This window comes from Galeopterus variegatus, unplaced genomic scaffold (assembly GCF_000696425.1).
Source record: "Galeopterus variegatus unplaced genomic scaffold, G_variegatus-3.0.2 Scaffold2429, whole genome shotgun sequence".
Classification (NCBI taxonomy): domain Eukaryota; kingdom Metazoa; phylum Chordata; class Mammalia; order Dermoptera; family Cynocephalidae; genus Galeopterus; species Galeopterus variegatus.
Genome location: NW_007728540.1, coordinates 113,003 through 132,539, shown reverse-complemented (window position 1 = coordinate 132,539; position 19,537 = coordinate 113,003). Strand labels below are relative to the sequence as shown.

The 19,537-nt window shown below is 42.8% G+C and overlaps 1 protein-coding gene across 2 annotated transcripts in view; it reads left to right on the top strand.

The window, feature by feature from the left end:
• The window catches only part of MIPEP (mitochondrial intermediate peptidase), a 160,780-nt gene that overhangs the window by 122,701 nt on the left and 18,542 nt on the right, over positions 1-19,537 (top strand). For both annotated transcript variants that reach the window (XM_008581663.1, XM_008581664.1), the window contains exons 17-18: positions 3,744-3,865; positions 7,916-7,989. In XM_008581663.1, coding sequence (XP_008579885.1) covers positions 3,744-3,865; positions 7,916-7,989 — 196 coding nt within the window. The remainder of the gene's footprint in view (positions 1-3,743; positions 3,866-7,915; positions 7,990-19,537) is intronic.

The following is a 19,537-nucleotide window of genomic DNA, read 5'->3' as shown; positions in this document are numbered from 1 at the left end:
CCGGCGCAAGTTACAGTCTCCGTGGGGCTCCTAACATGCTGCTTCACCTGCTCCGTGTTTTGTCTTTCATATGGGATCACTGAGATTATTTAACTCCAGAAAACTTTATATAGTCATGCCTTAGGATAGTGTTAGGATTTGAGAATCTAGGTCTCTAGCCATAATAAAAGGAAAACTACAAAGGTGTTTGAGTCATTTGTTTTTGAAATCAGATCCCTACATTAACCATCAAAGGAATGGTGAAAATTCTTATCCATCTGACAAATATCCCTTAGGAAAAAGAAAACTTCGATTTCAGAGGAAGATATCGTAATTCCAGAGCTTAAAATGAACTGCTGTCTTTCATTTTTCCAGATGAAAGAGTGAAATGGTAACAAAGGCTTAATATTAAATTGAACTAGCAGGAATTCAACAATTGTGTTCAAACAACAGTAGAATTGTAGGTCTTAGCCAGCCATAAACTTACAAACCTCTGATGAAGGGTGTCAGGTGGGTATAATTTATTTAGCATGTCTTGAGGTATGGAAAGGGGGTAGTGCTGAAGTCTAACCTGTAATTAAAGAGCAAGACCCAGCGAGGAGTGCACGTGCCAGGACACCCGTGCCAGGCAGGGTTGCTGGCAAGGCAGACAACTCGGCAGCTCAGGAGGTGGTGCGTTGCACAGATCCTGATGGGTCTCTCTACAGTTCTGAAAGCTCGTGTTTTTATTCTTCTGTTTATGTGGGAATTCGGCTACAAGTTGTTGAAACTAAGGAACTTAGAAATTTCTTAGGTCAAATCAAATGCCACTATTGAAATAGGTCTACTTTCAAGATAAAACAAAACTGTTCAGCTCAGATCTAAACAGAATTAAACTCTGCTGTATACCGCAAAGGCTGCCAAACGAGTTCTGGCAGATTACCCTGAAGAAAGAGTTTCAAAGATAAAGGCCCTTAACTAACTATATGCTTCTAATTCTGGGACTTCCACCTGAGAGATGCTTATGTCATCAGTAGCACAAGAGCCAGTATCTTGGTGGAGAATCAAATTAAAACAGCAGGCCATACTCCATTGCAAAAGTGTCATCACCCCCAAATTGTTTTGAGTGAGAAAGGTTACCATGTGTCCATGTGTTCTAAGCAACACTTAGTAGATTAAGATTCTAGCCTAACACAAAAGCTGACATAGATCCCCTTTTTAAATAAGACAGAGTATACAGAACTGTGTATACATTATAAATGAATACCCAAAGACCCAGCCCTTTGACTGGAAATGTAGTTATTTAGAGTTTGTTATACTGGAATGTGACCCATGCACAGTCCTAGGCTCTTTGCTTTCATTTCAGATGCCACTTGCATCCAGATGGGGTGAAGAATCTGTGTCTACTTTCTTTGCCCTCCCTTGCCCCCAGGTGCCTCGTTGGCAGGAGGCTGCCCGCCTGGCCCCATGTCTAGTGCTTGGCTCTTCCCAGCAGGGGCACGGCCCCATCCTTGTTCATGTTTTCGTGGTGCCACTAGGGGGGCACTTGTGCCTGGAAGAGGTGGAGGGGAGACCTCATGTTAGGTAAAATACAAGCCTGATACTTGGACAGAGACCCAAAATGACAGCCGTGTGAGTGCCCATGTTCCTGGCTGGCTGCGACCCCCACAATGGGCATTGTCCCCACACATGGGCTGATGTGGTGTACCCCCAAGGAGGAAGGACATGGCTCTTTCCTTCTGGCCGCAACTCACGGGTGCCCACCTCACTTTCAGTCAGGTCATTTTGCAGTAAGGAAGAGTGAGACTAATGGAGCATCTCTGCCATGATGGCCCTCGTCCTAAATTGATTGGAGCACTCCCACACGCCTTTGTTAGGACAGCTCCCTTGCCCAGTCCTGGCAAATTAGTTTTCTCAAAGAACTGGACATAGTCAGAGAGTAACCAGCACTGTGGCTTCATCTTTAAAGTTACCGTAGTGGCTGCCGGGTTCAGAGTGTGCCCTAGAACTGGCCACGCCCATCTGATGCAGGAACCATGTATTTTTTTAAAAGTTTGTTGCTTGACTACTAGAATTCACTTACCTAGTTTATAGAATTATAGTGGGATTGTATATTATACTTCATTTTCTAGGGAATTAAAAAATGTGCTAGAGAATGATTATCATGGTAAAAAAAAACTTGTTTCAATTTTTTTTTCAAAAAAATTTTAATGTCAGACAAAGCATATGTTAGAAGAAAGTGGATGACTGTATGTCAGGGTTATTTGTTTCAGAAAAGATAGCATTTTGAAGTCCTGGGCTGTCTCTTGAGGACAACCTCACTGGAGCGCAGCTGTGGCTGGGGTGTCCCTGCGAGTACGCTGTGGCGAGCGGCCGTCCTGACCAGCCAGCAAGTGGCCAGGTCCAGGAGGAGACAGAACCAGTGCCAGAGTGTTCTCCCACGAAAGCCCACTTGGCTTTTTTTATAACTACGTCATCATCCTCAAAAGGTGCGCCTGTCAGTGCCACACTACAAAGGCACTCTTCCGATGACAGCACCCTGGCGTTCCAGGCTGGCTGAACAGGCGGAAGTCTGGCCCGTGCTCTGCTGTGGACGCCCCTACTGCCGTCCCTGGGCTGTCCTCTCTATGTCTCTGTCACAGAAATGAACCCCAGAGTGATGAACCTGTACAAAACAGTTAGGTGTCAGCTTCTTCCTTGATTAGAAAGCAAGCAGAGCAAGTTTAGAGAAAGCCGGGAGCCCTGGCAACTTCACCCTTCCACCGCGAGTCCCACGCTGCTGCTGGTGGCTAACCCTGGTTCTTAGCATTTGACTCTTTGGGGGAAAAGAGTGTGCATTCCATTAGATTCTATAGATTTACATTGTTATGATTTCTCAATTCTGTCCCATTTTTCTTCTGTGCTTTTTTGCTTTGTCATGAAATGTAATTATGGTAAAACATGGAAGGTTTTAGCTTTAGGAAAACTAGGCCATCTGAAAAGCAGTTCATGTAGCAATAATCATTGCAGGGTAAAACTTTCTGAACCAAGAAAATTACTAAAAATATGTAAACTCAGGACTTTACCTTTTTTTAGTCATGTTAAATAAAATATAATCAGTATAAGTAATTAAACTCACTTAACGAAGATTAACTGTATATTTGGAGCAAAACAAATATATATGTATATATGTCTAAAGACTATATTTACATGATACAGAATTTTCTTTGTGTGTGTATTAGTCTGCTAGGACTGCCATAACAAAATACCACAGAACAGTGGCTTAAAGAGAAATTTATTGTGTCAGTTCTGGAGAATGGGAAGTTCGAGATCCAGGTGTTTGCAGGGTTGGTTTCTCCTGACGCCTCTCTCCTTAGGTTGCAGATGGACACATTCCTGCTGTGTCTTCACATGGCCTTGCCTCTGTGTGCACGCACACCCCTGGTGTCTCTTTGTGTCCAGATTTCCTCTTCTCCTAAGGACAACAATCAGATTGACTGAGGGCTCAACCTTACAGCCTCATTTTAACTTAATCACCTCTTTACAGGCCCTGTCTCCAAACAGAACTACATTCTGAGGTACTGGCTTATGGCTTAAACATAGGAATCTTGGAGAGACACAATTAGTCCATAACAGTGTATAAAATGTGAAAATATTAATAATCGTGAGTGACAAGGCCCTTTTGGGTGAAATTTAAATGAAGACATTTGCAGGTTTCCTCAGTTGCTTTCATTGTGTTCCCATATACAATATTCTGAAAATACTGAGACTGAATTCTTTCCTGTGCTGTGTTTCTGTTTTGGCAGGCCTGGCAGCTACGATTCAGCCACCTCGTGGGCTATGGTGCCAAATATTACTCTTACTTGATGTCCAGGGCAGTAGCTTCCATGGTTTGGAAGGAATGTTTTCTACGGGATCCTTTCAACAGGTAATAAGTGGGGGATGTTCATAAAATGCCCTCTCCTTAATTAACTACAGTAATCCCCCTGCTCTGCATCCACAGTTGGGCTCTGAACCTGGCAGACAGTGGAAGTGCTGGGAGGCCATCTCCTCCACCGTCCACACCGCTCTCGGGTCCTTCCTGGGAGCCCCCCCGCCCCTATTCCAGAGGTGACCATGGCCCTGAACTCCGCCCTACGGACGGCTCTGTAGTTCTGCAGCGGTGGTGGTGCAGTGCCCTCCCGTGTGTTCTCTCTGTCTCACTAGCCGCTCCCGTTGTCATTTCCTACGCTCAGTGCTTCCTGTGGCTCTTGACAGGCTTCCTACGTTCGGCACAAGCTTCTGAAGTTTCACTCATGTGGACGTCTTCTTTATTGCCCAACAAAGGACCCATTACTGTTCCTCATTTGGGAGCAGCACTTTTGGAAACTTTGTTTGTTGACATTAATGCCCAGTTTCTGGAAAGGTCCCCCCTGCCTGACTTCTGGAACACTTTCCTTTCCTGGAAAGGTCGTCTTCATGGACAGTAGTGGCAGTCTGGAGAAAGAGAGCTGCTGTACCAGCTGCTCCTGACACAGCTCCCCTTGTGGTGGCCACACATTGCCACCTAGACAGTGCAGGTGGCTGCAGAACTCCTCCCCAACAGCGCTTTCTGCCATCCTGCCTGTAGATGCCCTCCTGTGCAGCCCCGTTCACTTTTCCTTTAGAAGGCTAACTAAAATGTTTGTGTGGTACTCCGTGGTCCTCTCCCAGGAGCACATTTCACCATGTTAGCTAGTGAATATGATGAGCCTTTAATGATTCATCGAGAAAATCTGGAATAGGTAAATTTCAATTACGTATATACGTGATGCCCACCCCCTTCCCCAGAATGGAGGCAGCACATGACACTATAGGGGCTGGGAAGTGGGAGGAAGTGTTGGACCCTGGGATAGGTGGTCCTGTATTTTTTTTTTTTTTTCCTTTGTGTCTTTTTTACTGACCGGTAACAGGATCGCAACCCTCGGTGTTGCGCCCGTACTGGGGACCGGCAACGGGATCGCAACCCTCGGTGTTGCGCCCGTACTGGGGACCGGCAACGGGATCGCAACCCTCGGTGTTGCGCCCGTACTGGGGACCGGCAACGGGATCGCAACCCTCGGTGTTGCGCCCGTACTGGGGACCGGCAACGGGATCGCAACCCTCGGTGTTGCGCCCGTACTGGGGACCGGCAACGGGATCGCAACCCTCGGTGTTGCGCCCGTACTGGGGACCGGCAACGGGATCGCAACCCTCGGTGTTGCGCCCGCACCGCGCTCAGCCAGTGAGCAGGAACCGGTCTCCACATGGGATCCAAACCCTTGGCGGGAGCGCTGCCACACTCCCAAGCAGCGCACTCTCCAGTGCACCACCGGGCCGGCCCAGGTGGTCCTGTTTTCCCAGTTTCTTAGTAAAACCAGGTACAGTTACACTTGCATTGTGTGGAGAGGTGCAGAGGATCTCACACTGGGTGAGGAGGAACCAGGAGATCTCACGTTGGCTGGAGAGGCGTAGGGGATCCCACATTGGGTGGAGGGGAGCAGGGGATCCCACGTTGGGTGGAGAGGCATAGGGGATCTCACGTTGGGTGGAGAGGCATAGGGGATCTCACACTGGGTGAGGAGGAACCAGGAGATCTCACGTTGGCTGGAGAGGCGTAGGGGATCTCACGTTGGGTGGAGGGGAGCAGGGGATCCCACGTTGGGTGGAGAGGCATAGGGGATCTCACGTTGGGTGGAGAGGCGTAAGGGATCTCACATTGGCTGGAGAGGCGTAGGGGATCCCACGTTGGGTGGAGGGGAGCAGGGGATCCCACGTTGGCTGGAGAGGCGTAGGGGATCCCACATTGGCTGGAGAGGTGTAGGGGATCCCATGTTGGCTGGAGAGGTGTAGGGGATTTCACGTTGGGTGGAGGGGAGCAGGGGATCCCACATTGCGTGGAGGGGAGCAGGGGATCTCACGCTGGGTGGAGGGGAGCAGGGGATCCCACGCTCAGTAGAGGAGGTTTTTTCCTTTGAAAACAAATCAGTAACTGATCTGGTATAATAGTTGTTTAAAGCATTTTACGTCCTCACCACACAAATGAATACATCTCCAAATACCTCTCAGGCAGCTCTAGTTGGTGGCTATTATCCTCACTCATTTAACATGGTTTTAAATAAATGGCATATTAGATTTGAGAGTGCCCTAGAGTTTTCAAATGGCATTCATAGCAGCCTTGGCAGAGCAGGTACTTTTTATAAGAGAAAGCCGAGGCTCAAAGAAGATAAGTAATTTGTTCAAGGCTTCACAATTGAAAAACTGGACCAAGATTATAATCTAGGTTTTCTAATTTCTAGTTTCTTCTCCATCCCCACCTTCTTCACACCTCAGCTTTTCATAAAATTTGACATAGATATTGATTTTTCAGCAATTAATAATCACATTCGGTTCCAAAGTAGTTTGAACTTGCAAATATGGCATAGAATTTTTAAGTGTTTTACGGCCTGGTACCCACATGTTATTGTGTCTCCGACCATCTGCAAACTGCAGACATTTGGTCTGCTTTTCATATCTTATTATTTTCAAAGGATCTACAACCAAACGACTATAGTAAATCAGTTTTAGGGATTACAACTCTTTACTGGAGATTTCTATAGCATAGGCAAAATATCATCTTGTTTGAAAGAGCTGTACTTTACTAGAAAACCACCTACTGTTAAATATATATTTTTTCAAATATTTATATGTGCATTCTTGCCTAGACATGTAGTTGTAGTTTTATGTGTTCATAAAAGTAAGCTAGTAAAAATGCTCACTGGACTAGAAAATTTCTAACCTCTGTCAAAGGATCCTTTTTTATTCCACTTCTGAAAAACAGGCAGGCTGGGCATCTACATTGGGAAGTCAGGCTGTGCAGAGCTTAGGCAAGCCATGGGCTGGAGGCCCATGAGGAGAGGGGTTTGATTTAAGAGAAGGGGTGCTATATCCCGTGGCCAGAGGGGACACTGCACTCCCTAAGCCAGGGGACGACAGGCCTCTCAGCTGCCCCTGCCCCTGAAGGGGCCCTGCCTCTGTCCATGTTTCCTGCCTGGCCTTAGTGCTCACCCAAGAAGTGACCAAGGGTGGCGTTTGATGTCCACATGTTTTTGATGCTGTGATGCTATCAAAAATTCTGATTAGAAGCAATGTTTATAAAATTACCCATACGTAAAGATGCTCCAGAGCTAGTGGAATGAAAATAATATCTAAATTGATTTAGTGTTTTATAATCTGTAGTCATTTGCCTTAAAGGAATTGCATTTTCCATAAAATACAAAAGAGTAGCACCAAATAGCTTGTTTCCAGGGGCCATTAATTTGGAGATTTCTATCCGTAAAAATTCTTCAACACCTGCCTTGACATGTTGTTATGGACAGTGTTCCTTATACAACTCAGTGTCACATAGGTGTGTCCTGCTGATAGAGTATGAGAAGATGGAAACAAGGCTCCTTCATCGAGTCGCCACCAGCCAAGTTTCCCGGTCCATTTGCCATCACCCTTAGCCAAGGCGTTCTGCTGTGATTAAACCTCTCCTGCCAGCTCTTTTTCCTTCATTCTTATTTTAGAGTGTTATTTGTTTTCTCTTTGTTAGGTGCCATCTCAAATTCTTTTTTTGAAAGTAAAGAATAGCATAAATAATTTCAAACCTCACTTCAAAATAATCCTAAAAATATGGACATATAATCTTTTTCTATAATACGCAAACTAAATAATCCTTTCTACAAAGAGAGTTTGCTTGCTAACAAAAGAGAAAGCCAAAAGTACGGTTTTCCTTTTACAGTGAACATATCACACCTGGTTTTATTTATTTTAGAATAATTTAAAAATTAGAATTAGGTTTTTAGAAGGAAGAAAATAATTAAGGGCCACATTGTCACATGATGGCAAGTTTTATGAATGTGAGTTGAGTGTGGCTTCGTTGTGGAAGCTCAAGACAGGTGAGAGCAGAGACCACGCGGGCCGTGTGAGCAGGTGTCCTTAACAGTGTCCCCTTCCCCAGGGCCGCCGGGGAGCGCTACCGCAGGGAGATGCTGGCCCACGGTGGGGGAAAGGAGCCCATGCTCATGGTTCAAGGTAAAACACAACCAGGGCTGGTAACTTTTCTGTGACCTTTCTTTCTTTCATTGTTTTATGAGTTATGTGTTTTGATATCAGCAGTTTGACTGTTTTTGCATCATCTCTAATGAAAGCTGTTTCGTGTCTTCTCCATATTTCCTTTTCCTTTAAAGAGATGTTCTAGCTGTGTATCTTGCTCTGAGCATTTATCTCCATGTGTCCCAAATAACAAATTAATTTGTAGTCACTGTGATTTATTTAGGTTATTTAGAGTAAAGTTTCAAGTTCTGGCTTTCAAAACGTTATTAATAATGTAATAGGAAATTGTTAAATTTGTTTCAATGTTGTAAATTTATCATAAATTTTCAGGAAATTGGCCTTTAGATTGTAATAGGTCACAATGTATTTTTTTTTTAGCCTACAGAACTCATCTATTTCTTATCTATTTCTTCTTCTGAAAGCTTAGCTACACACCTTTGAGAAAGTCCAAGGCATGAGGTTAGATTTTTTATCTGTTGAAAAATCAGAACCTAATTAAATCTTCTCTTTGAGGTATCACAATGCTTATTTTTCTACATAATTTTTGAGTAATTTTAAAAATTTAAGTATTTTTATTGAAACTTTAACTGTTAATGGAAATAACCAATATATTGACAATTACATTTGCAGCTGAGCCTTCTGACTATCTGATAAAACTGCATTTAGGAAATAACTCCCCATTTTGAGGAAGTGTTGTTTCGATTGTAGTAGCTGAGTGGATCCCCGTAATAATGGGTCTGACTTAAATGTCTCCTTGCCGAGATCTGTTGAGACTAGTGTCTATAGCCAATGCTTAGCGTAACTCCAGAACCTTGCCTTCAGCCAGTCATTTATTCAGCAAACATTTGTTGAGTGCCAGTTATGTGCCAGGCACGGTTACAAGTGCCAGAGATGAAGCAGTGAGAGATGCTGAGACAAAAATCATGCTATTTTAGACCTTGCATTCATTCGATCAGCTTTTCCAGGGGGCGTTCATCCAGGCTTGATCTGCGCAGCACCACAGCAAATTTAGAAAGCAAATCAGCCAGCCCAGTGATCCCACTGCTTTCTGTAGCTAACAGTGGGTTATGCCTCGGAGTGGCCATAGTGATAAAGAGTGCGTGCTGATGCCGCCTCGGTTTTCCAATTGAGCCTTAATGGCCCTTACTGAACTTTGCTATATCCTAGAACTATTTTAAGTCATTTTCATATATTGGTTAATTTAATTTCTTAGTAACCCTATGAGGTGGGAATTGTCATTATGCCCATTTTATAGATGATGAAGCAGGTCGGGTCCCCTGCAGAAAGTGGAAGAGCCAGGATTCGAACCAGGACCCCTCCATAAGGGGGTGTGTTATGGACCCAGGCAAAAGTGAAATTAATAAGCACATCAGAGGAAGCAATTGTTTGTTTAAACTGTGTACTTCTATCTGGTAGTTGTAGTGCTGTGTAGACAGCCACCATGCGCTGAGAACGGAAGAGATGTTCACGGACTGCTTTCTCTTATAGATGATTTCTGTTAGGTATAGTCTCCCAGTAGCCATGCTTAATTTATCCTTTCTGAGACCAGGCTTTAAATACCCTCTGCACAAACATACTAGTTTATATTTGATCCTATCAAAAGAAAAAAAATATTAAATCCTTTCAATGTTTGTCCTTTGGCTTGTGTATTTTTCTACTCAGCTTCCAAGGATGTTGCAACAGCTTCTCTAAAACTTCTGTTCTTTATCTGAAACATTTTTGTGTTAAGAAACTCAATATTTTCTGCACTGAAATTCACACACTCATGAGAGAAAAACAAGTCCATGGTTTAGACCAGAGATGATGAAGTATTCAGATTCCAGTTAACACCAACAATAGAATGATTCTGCTTTTAAACTTTAATATTTTTCTTAATATTGTTCTGTCAGATCTCATTAATCCACATGATTTGTTACATGTCAAAGATGAATGCAAGATGTGCAAAGAGGTTCTGCCGGTTGTCACTTTACAGGGTCGGATTTGTAAGGCAACACCAGTAGTGGCTTCTCGTTTTCTTGTATGCGTCCAGCCTGCACCCCAAATCAGAATTCTTAGATCATGGCCCATAGCCTTAACATTTGGGATTCCCTGGGAGTGACTGGTTAAATTACTGACGTTTGTGGTATAAAAGCATACACACTCTAGTTGGTATTATTCTTCTATGAAAAGATAATTTTGTAGATGCTTTATATTTTTTATTTAAATACTTACTAGATAAATGTATAAAGTATTATATTAAGTAGCAAAAGGCAAAGAAACAGAATACCTAGCTTCAAATTGTGTGCCCCCCTGACCAACTCACAGCTCGTTTACCCCCTTAATTAAGACATGTTTCAGATGAACTCAGCTATTCTTAGGGTCAGAATGCCTTTGTGTTCTACGTAGGCTCTCTGAAAGATACACATCTAGAGGGGTCAAGCGGAGAATGCTTCTGATCTCTGAATAATAAATAGCACATAGGTGAACTTTTAGGTCATTTACCTTTTTTCTGAGTGAGTCATCCTTTGGGAACCTGGCTCTGCCTCTGAGCTCTGAGTCCCTGGCCACTTCTCATGGCCATCGACAGATAAGCCTCACGGTAGCCTGAGCCCTGTCTAAAGGAAGGCCCAGATAACACAGAATTCCTTTACTTTCTTTTCTCCCTGTTGTTTGCTCCACATTAATCAGTTAAAGGCCACTGCTAGGCAACCGTGTGTCTGTGGCCTCTAATTCCTGGCCGCAAAGTACTTATCCAGCAGTTTTTCTTACTTAACTCTACATAGAGATCGTCACAGGAAAAATCCAACTTGCAGCAGCAAGGTGTTTCTTAAAGAGCCTTTTTTTTTTTTTTCTTCTCAGCACTTTAAATACCATTTGAAGACAACAAAATAATGCTTTAAACAGTATTTCCTTCCCCACTGAAGAAACTCAGTTACAGAGTAAAATAGAATTGGATTCAAGCTCGGCTGCTTACTCTCTGTAAATTACTTGGGAAAGTCACTTGAACTCCCTAGGGGAGATGAAATGTGTTTTCGTTCAGAACACTTCTTTGATCTGCTTCTCCTTTTTCACTCCCTCTCTGAAGGTGGGAGGAGGATGGGTACCCACTCATGCACAGACACCAATAGAGAGTCAGAGCATTACAGATTGGCAATATGGCCTTATCTGTTCTCTAAAAAAATATTTTTTGTATAAAGAAAATCGGTTTATTTCTTGCAGTTTTGGAGGCTGTAAAGCCCATGGTGCAGGGGGTGCATCTGTTCAGGGGCTTCACTTGGGTGAGAACTCCCTCCAGGGTCCCGTTGTGATGCAGGGTATCACCTGGTCAGGACAGCAAGAGCTCTCTCAGGGGCTCTCATAAAGCCACCAGTCCACACCATGGTGGCTCGTCATTCTGTGAATGGATTAAACCAGTCACAAGGGCACAGTCCTCAGGATCCAATCACTTCTCAAAGGGCCAACCTTTCAAATATCGTCATCGAATTTCTCACCTTCTCAACACTGTTACAGTGGGGATTAAGTTTCCAACACATAAACTTTTGGGGGACACATTTGACCCATAACACCCAGGCTCAGGAATTATAATGCACAAGTGCACAGTCCACTTTATAAAAAATCCCCAAAAGATGGTGTTACAATAACTAAACAGGCTTTTTAAATTTATTTTATTTTTGTCATTGTACATGTAGGTGGGCTGCAGTTTGTTGTTTCAATACATGCATATATTGTATAATGATCTAATCAGAATAGTTAGCATGTCTATCACCTAGACATTTATCATTTCTTTGTGGTTATAGCAAAAAGGATCCTCTTTTCTGGCTTTCTTCAAATATATACCATATAATTAGCTGTGGTCACCCTAGAGCAGCAGAACTTATTCTTCCTCTCTAACTAACTTTGTGACTTTTTACCAGTCACCAGCCTTTCCCGGGCTGCCCTTCCCCCCTCCTTTTCCCTGCCTCTGCTAACCACTATTCTCGTCTATGTTCCTTTTTTTTTCTTTTTCCCTTTTTTTTTAGTTTGTTTTTCTTACTTGACCCATGATAATTGTATACATTTATGAAGTGCAATATGATATTTGGTACATTCATACTGTGTGCAGTGATGGTATCAGGGTGCTTGGTGTATCCATCACCTCAAACATTTGTCACTGTGTTAGGAATATTCAGCATCATCTTGATTAGCTGTTCAAACATACACAGTACTCTGTTGTTAACTGTGGTCTCCCTATGTTACTATAGACCCTAGATCCCATTCTTCCTAGCTCTGTAATATTCTTGTATCCACTGACTACCCTCTCCCCCTCCCCACTTCTACTTCCTCCCACCAGTCTCTAGCAACCATTATTCTCCACTTGTATCAGATCAACTTTTGTAGCCTCCACATATGAGCAAGAATGTGATATCTCTCTCCCTGTGCCTAGCTTATTTCACTTAACATAATTTTATCTAAGCACATCTGTGTTGTTGCAAATGGCAGTTTCATTCTTTTTTATGGCTGATTAGTATTCCATTGTGTGTATATACCATGTTTTCTTTAATCATCCATCTATGGACACTTAGGTTGGTTCCAACTCTTGGATATTGTAAATAGAGCTGCAGTAAACATGGGAGTGTACGTATCCCTTCTTAACCTTGTTGATTTTCATTACTTTGGATATATACCCAGTAAGTGGATTGCTGGATTGTATGGTAGATCTATCTGTAGTTGTTTGAGAAATCTCCATACTGTTTCCCATAGTGACTATGCTAATTTACATTCCCACCAGCAGCATATAGGAGTTCCCCTTTCTCCACATCCTCGCCAGCATTTGTTATTTTCTGTCTTTTTGATAATAGCCTACCTGTGGTGAGATAATATCTCATTGGGGTTTTGATTTGCATTTCTCTGATGATTAGTGATGTTGAGCATCTTTTCATATGCCTGTTGGCCGTTTTATGACTGCTTTCCAAACACTTCTATTCAATTTCTTTGCCTAGTTTTTAATCGGATTATTTGATTTTTAAGATTGAGTTCTTTGGGCCGGCCCGGTGGCGCACTGGATAGTGCGCTGCTTGGGAAGTGCGGCGGCGCTCCCGCCCGAGGGTTCGGATCCCACATACAGACCGGCTCCCGCTCACTGGCTGAGCGAGGCGTGGGAGCAGCACCGAGGTTTGCAATCCCGTTGCCGGTCCCTGGTCCGGTACGGGGGCAACACTGGGGGTTGCGATCTGTTGCCGGACACGGAAACAAAGACAAAAGACAAAAAAAAAAAAAAAAAGATTGAGTTCTTTGAGTTCTTTGTATATTCTGGTTATTAATCCCTTACTCGATGCATACTTTGCAAATATTTTCTCCCATTCTGCTGGTTGTCTTTTTGATGTGTTGACTGTTTCCATGCTGTGCAGAAGCTTTTTATTTTTTATTTATTTATTTATTTTTTTGTTACTGGTAAGGGGATCGTAACCCTTGGTGCTCAGCCAGTGAGCGCACCGGCCATCCCTATGTAGGATCCAAACCTGCGGCCTCGGTGCTCCCAGAGCCGCTGCACTCCCAGCGCTGCCCTCTCCCAAGTGAGCCATGGGGTCGGCCCTGTGCAGACGCTTTTTAGTTTGATATAATCCCATTTGTTAATTTTTTCCTTTTGTTCCCTGTGCTTCTGAAGTATTATTCATAAAGTCTTTGCCCAAACCTATGTCCTGAATTGTTTCCCCTTTGTTTTATTCGAGAAGTTTTATAATTTTGGGTCTGACATTTAAGTCTTTAATCCTTTTAGAGATGATTTTGGTATATGGTGAGTGATGGGGTCTAGTTTTATTCCAAGGTATCTTATTTTTGTTGTTGCTATTGTAAATGGTATAGCTTTCTTGATTTTTTTTCTGCTAGTTTGTTGTTGGAATATAGAAATGCTGCTGATTTTTGTATGTTGATTTTGTATGCTGCAACTTTATTGAATTTGTTTATGAGGTCTAGGAGTTTTTTGGGAAAGTCTTTAGGTTTCTCTCTATATAAAATCATGTAATCTGCAAACAGGGACAATTTGACTTCTTCCTTTCCAGTCTGGATGTGTTTTATTTCTTTATATTGCCTAATTGCTCTGGCTAGGACTTCCACTACTATGTTGAATAGAAGTGGTGAGAGTGAGCATCATTGTCTTGTTCCAGTTGTCAGGGGGAAAGTTTTCAGCTTTTCCCCATTTGGTATGATGTTGTGGGTTTGTCCTATATAGTCTTTATTGTATTAAGATACTTTCATGCTACACCTAATTTGTTGAGAGTATTTATCATGAAGGGGTGTTGAATTTCATCAAATGCTTTTTCTTCATTGTCAAGATCATATGATTTTCTTCTTTCATTCTGTGATGTGATGTATATTACATTTATTTATTTGCACATGTTGAACCATCCTTGCATTTCTGGGATAAATCCCACTTGATCATGATGTATAATCTTTTTGATGTGCTGTTGGATTCAGTTTGCTATTATTTTATTTAGGATTTTTGCATCTCTGTTCATGTTCATTAGGGATATTGGCCTGTAGTTTTCTTTTTTGTTGTTGTTGTTATGTCCTTGCCTGGTTTTAGTATCAGGGTAATGCTTGGCCTTATCTATTTTTAAACACATTTGTAGCTTATATAATGACATACGTTATAAGCACAATATCCAGTTACTTAATCGTCCACTAAACACAATATGGCAATACCTGACTGAAGCCAACTTTCTTAATAGCCAGGAATTCTGGGGTGAGATTTAACTCTCTTTATATTCAGTCATCAATGATAAGATTTTCTGCTGTTTATTCCATACCCTCACAGTGTTTTTAAGCTTATGTTAAGTATCACATTTCTGAGTAATAAGAGAACTTAAAGTTTTTATTTAAAATAAACTATGATGGTATGGCATTTTCATTTGGTTTACAACTTTATAAAATATATACTAGAATATTTTTAAAGTGTGCTATGGTGGGCATGATCCAACTTTCAGCTTCCATTGTAATCATTTCAGAAAATGTATAGTTTTCTAGAAAGGTAAACATGCAGTGAGGTTGGTGAGTAGCAAGGAAGTAACATTTGCCCCCACTTGGAAGCAGATTTGTTTCCTACTACACAAGAAATAGAAGAGTAGAATATATAGATGTTAATGATAAAAACTTAGTATATTATTTCAGCAGTTTGTAAATGACAAGTGAATTACTCATGCACATTCATGTTTCTTCCTCTTGTAAACCATTGTGTCTTTTTGTATATTATGTTATCAAATTCCTGAGTAAATGGCCCTGGATGAGTTTCTAGGATCAGATTTTGCTTATCTTTCAATAACTAGACAAAAACCTTAAATGTTGAAAAATCATCATGTGCCAGGTGCTTTCTGCTGTTCTCCCTCACTTAATCCCCATAACATAGGTCTTATTGTCCCCATTTCTGTAAATAATGAAGCTTTGTCGAGGTCCATACTCTTTCCATGCTGCTTTGCCCACATCTTTCTCAGTCGATCCTTAAATTCTCACTTTCAATTGACCTTTAGAAGGTGGGAGAAGGAAGTGACCTGCGCCTTGAGCTCTATGTTCCCCTTCATGATCCCAAAGTCTTTTTTTTTTTAATGTCATAACGTAACTATTCTCATTGACATTGGGGAGCCTTCCTGACACCCACTGATCTTCCTTAATGCCTTTTCCTATGAGTTCCTTTACACTTCTGTAGCAAAGCTGTCAACTTAGTTTACAGCCATTTCTAGCCATGGTGGCCCTGATAGAAAGATACTCACCGCAGCCTGGTAAGCACAGTGACCTGGCAGACTCCATGCTTCTGCCTCTGGTTGTAGCATTCCTTGTCTCTCGCCCTTCAACCCTTCCACAGATAATTTTGTGGGGGAAGAGGAGGGTTAAAGTCCAAGATTTTAGCATTCCAGAAGGTTATTTGTAAATACTAAACAAATTCATTTCTATGTTCCTTTCCAGACAGAAACCAAGAGCTTTATTTTTGTGTCTCTTAGCCAAAAGCAGTATGCAAATGGAGATACCAAGTAGCAACAGGATGGAGTTTTTAAAAGGATCAAACATCAGATAAGATGAAAAGAAATAGTAGATAAATGAGTCAATTCTCAGCAACTGAAACTCCCTTCAGCTTGTTTTTCGATGTTGCCAAACTGACTCAGGGAACCAACGTCTAGAAGCCTGCAGGGCCTTGTCTTAAGCTGATTGCAATCATAATACCTGACATTTCTGCAGAGCTTTACCGTCTCCAAAACAGTCTTACTCTTGCCATAATTATCCTACATCATCTCCTCTTGCTTGTTAAATATTTTTTTTCAAGAAACCAGAGAATTATGGTTCATACTCCAAAAGTTTGTCCCCATACCCCCAAGAGATTAATATAAACAATCTACAAAGATATCTACTCTTTTCTTTAAAAACCTTCCTGGTCCCAGTTACATTACACACACCCAGCACCCAGATGTTGGGTTCTTCACACCATTTATCAATAAAAGGAACCAGAGCCCCTTGGAGAAATAGCCAGTCCTAGGGCTGGAGCAGGGAACGTGCAGGATGGGCCTGGAGCATCTCGTAGTGCCAGGAGGTGAGAAAGTGTTCATGGCCACACACAGTAACGGGTGTGTAGGTCACAGGGGATCAAGAGCCACTGAAAGAGCTCCCAGTGGCCAAGGCTGGGACCATTTGAGCCACCCAAAAAATAACAGTTTTGGAATACAGTCCAAAGTATGGAATATACAAGGGCACTTTACAAAGTTCATAGAAAAATAGAATTAAAAGATAACGGGAATTGTTGCATGAACTTTGTAAAGTAGCATCGTGTATCCATGAGTTCATACTGATATAAATGACTGAATAAATAAATACGTAAATGGGAGAATAGACAAATCTCCCATGTAGAAAAAAATCCTGTATAATTTATGCAGCTCCTGTGCCCTCAGGGAGGTAGAGCGTCACTCCCCATCCCGTAAGTGTGGGCTGCGCAGAGTGACTTCCTTCCAGAGCGCACAGTGTGGAAGATGGGGGAGGAGGAACCCTTCAGTGCAGAAACCTGGTGAACACTGCCCCAGAGAGGTGACCCTGGTCCCCATCAGTAGTGACAAGCCACGTGCACAGTACGCACCCTTGCTGTGACATGATGAGAAGCGCACTTCGCCTCTGTGATCTTCCTCCAAAAAACCTGTAACCCCAGTCTCATGAAGAGAGAGACATCTGACCAGCCAAAATTAAAGACATTCTACAATATGCCTGAGCAGTGCTGTTCAAAACTGCCAAGGTCACCGAGAACAGGAAAGCCTGGGAAGCTGATTTTGTCACTACCTGCCTCAAAAACACTGTCACTGGTTTCTCATGGTCCTCAGAAGAAACACCAAACATCTTTTTTTTTCTTTTGGCGGCTGGCCGGTGTGGGGATCTGAACCCTTGACCCTGGTGGTAATGCCACACCTAGAGGAACCTAAGGGGACATGGCAGCTACATGGAGTGTGGTCACCTGAATGAGATCCTGGAACAGAGGACATTAGGTACAACTAAGGCCATCTGAACAAAGTTTGTCTTTAGTTAACAGTAGTACTCTATCAATATTGGTTCATAGTTGTGACACATGTACCCCACCAATGTAAGAATATGAATAACAGGGGAAACTGGCTGGGTGTGGAGTACATGGAGACGCTGTACTATCACAGTTAAACATTAAATATGAAACCGTCCTAAAATTGAACGTTTATTTAAAAACAGAAACTTTCCTTGGTAAGATTTTCAGTAATGATGCTGTCACCCCTGGTTCGGTCCTCATTGCGACTCTGTTTGCCACATGTCCCTGCTTCCTGGCCGCCGTTCCAGTGCCACTGGCAGTGCTGGGGGGCGGCAGAGGCACTTTGCTATCACTGGAGGGGGGAGTGTTGCTGGGGACAAAATGAGGCTGGGGAGGTAAGTGGACACTGGGTCGTACACTGCAGACGCTGTGAAGATGTTTAGCATTTAGGGCTGGCCAGTTGGCTCAGTTGGTTAGAGCGTGGCATTATAACACCAAGGTCAAGGGTGCAGCTCCCCGTACCAGCCAGCCACCAAAAAAAAAAAAAAGGTGTTTGGTGTTTCTTCTGAGGGCCATGAGAAACCAGTGACAATGTTTTTGAGGCAGGTAGTGACAAAGTCAGATTTCTGTTTTCCAGTGTCCACTAGCTGCTGAGGACAGATGGATTGGGCGCGTACAGTGGTAAGGCTCCTCACTGTTGGCAGTAACCTGGTGAAAGGTGAGGGTGTCAGATTGGGAGAGTAGGCAGTTGGGATGGAAAGTTAACTGACTAAAGAGATATTTGTGATGCAAAATATTCAGCAGGTTGTGGGCTGGATTTGGCATGAAGGTAAGTAACTGGGACGTCAAGGCTGGCTCCCAAGTTCCCCACTGTAGCTTCTGGAGAGATGGTCGTGTGGTTATGCAAGCAGGGGTGTCATTTGCACGATAACAAACCTGACGGCAATCAAGGAGCCATTAAGTCCTGTCTGTCAGCAGAAATCCGTCCTGCTGCCATGTAAAGTAAGAGAGCTAAATAAACAGTCGTCATTCAACAACAGCTTGATTGATTTTCCTTATTGTCAAAATGTATACACAGTTACTTAAATAGAAAATGCACCATACATTGTGCTATAGCACTGAAAATTAGTCGTAGTTATTCCTTTTGGTTTTAAAACATGGAGTTGACATGTAATTATGCAGTCTGATTAACCCCTAAATATCAGCACTGTGTAGCAAGGCTGGTGTGCCCAGTGCTACAGGAGAGCAGCCAGTGCACGCTGGCTTCTATTCCTAAATTTATGGTTTAAAATGTCTCCTTGCTTTTTATTTTTTTAATCAAGTGGGATTTTCAAGGGAGAGATAAGCATTAGCACAGGAAAGCTGTACCCTACTTAGCCAGCACCTGAGCTGCGGGTGTGTGGAGGCTTAAACAAATGCCAGAATGTGCTCTAAGGGTATGTGCCCTGTCTTGAGAGTGCCCACCCCAGAGTGTATTTTACATTTGTGGCTGACTTGGGAGGAACCTCCCCCTCATACAGATATATTAAAAGATAAGATGATTTAAAACTTCTAGCATGCCATGTAAAACTATGCTATTGGAAGTAAGTCATTCTAGTAAATTTTGTTGGGTTGCTCAAAAGTTTATAAATATAGATTCTCTTTATTTCTCTTTCCCTGCAGTCAGAGAGGCCTCCCCAGACATCTCTACCCCTTACTCTGCTGTTTTTTCTTCATAGCATATACTCACTTCCTGATACAATTTCAACATATATTATTTCTTCTTTTTTTTTTTTTTTTCTTTTTGTCTTTTTTACTGACTGGTAACGGGATCGCAACCCTCAGTGTCGCGCCCGTACCGGGGACCGGCAACGGGATCGCAACCCTCGGTGTTGCGCCCGCTCCGCGCTCAGCCAGTGAGCGGGAACCGGTCTCCACGTGGGATCCAAAACCTCGGCGGGAGCGCCGCCGTGCTCCCAAGCGGCACACTCTCCAGTGCACCACTGGGCCGGCCCTCAACATATATTATTTCATATGTTGGTTTCTGGTCTCTGTTCCCAATTGAAT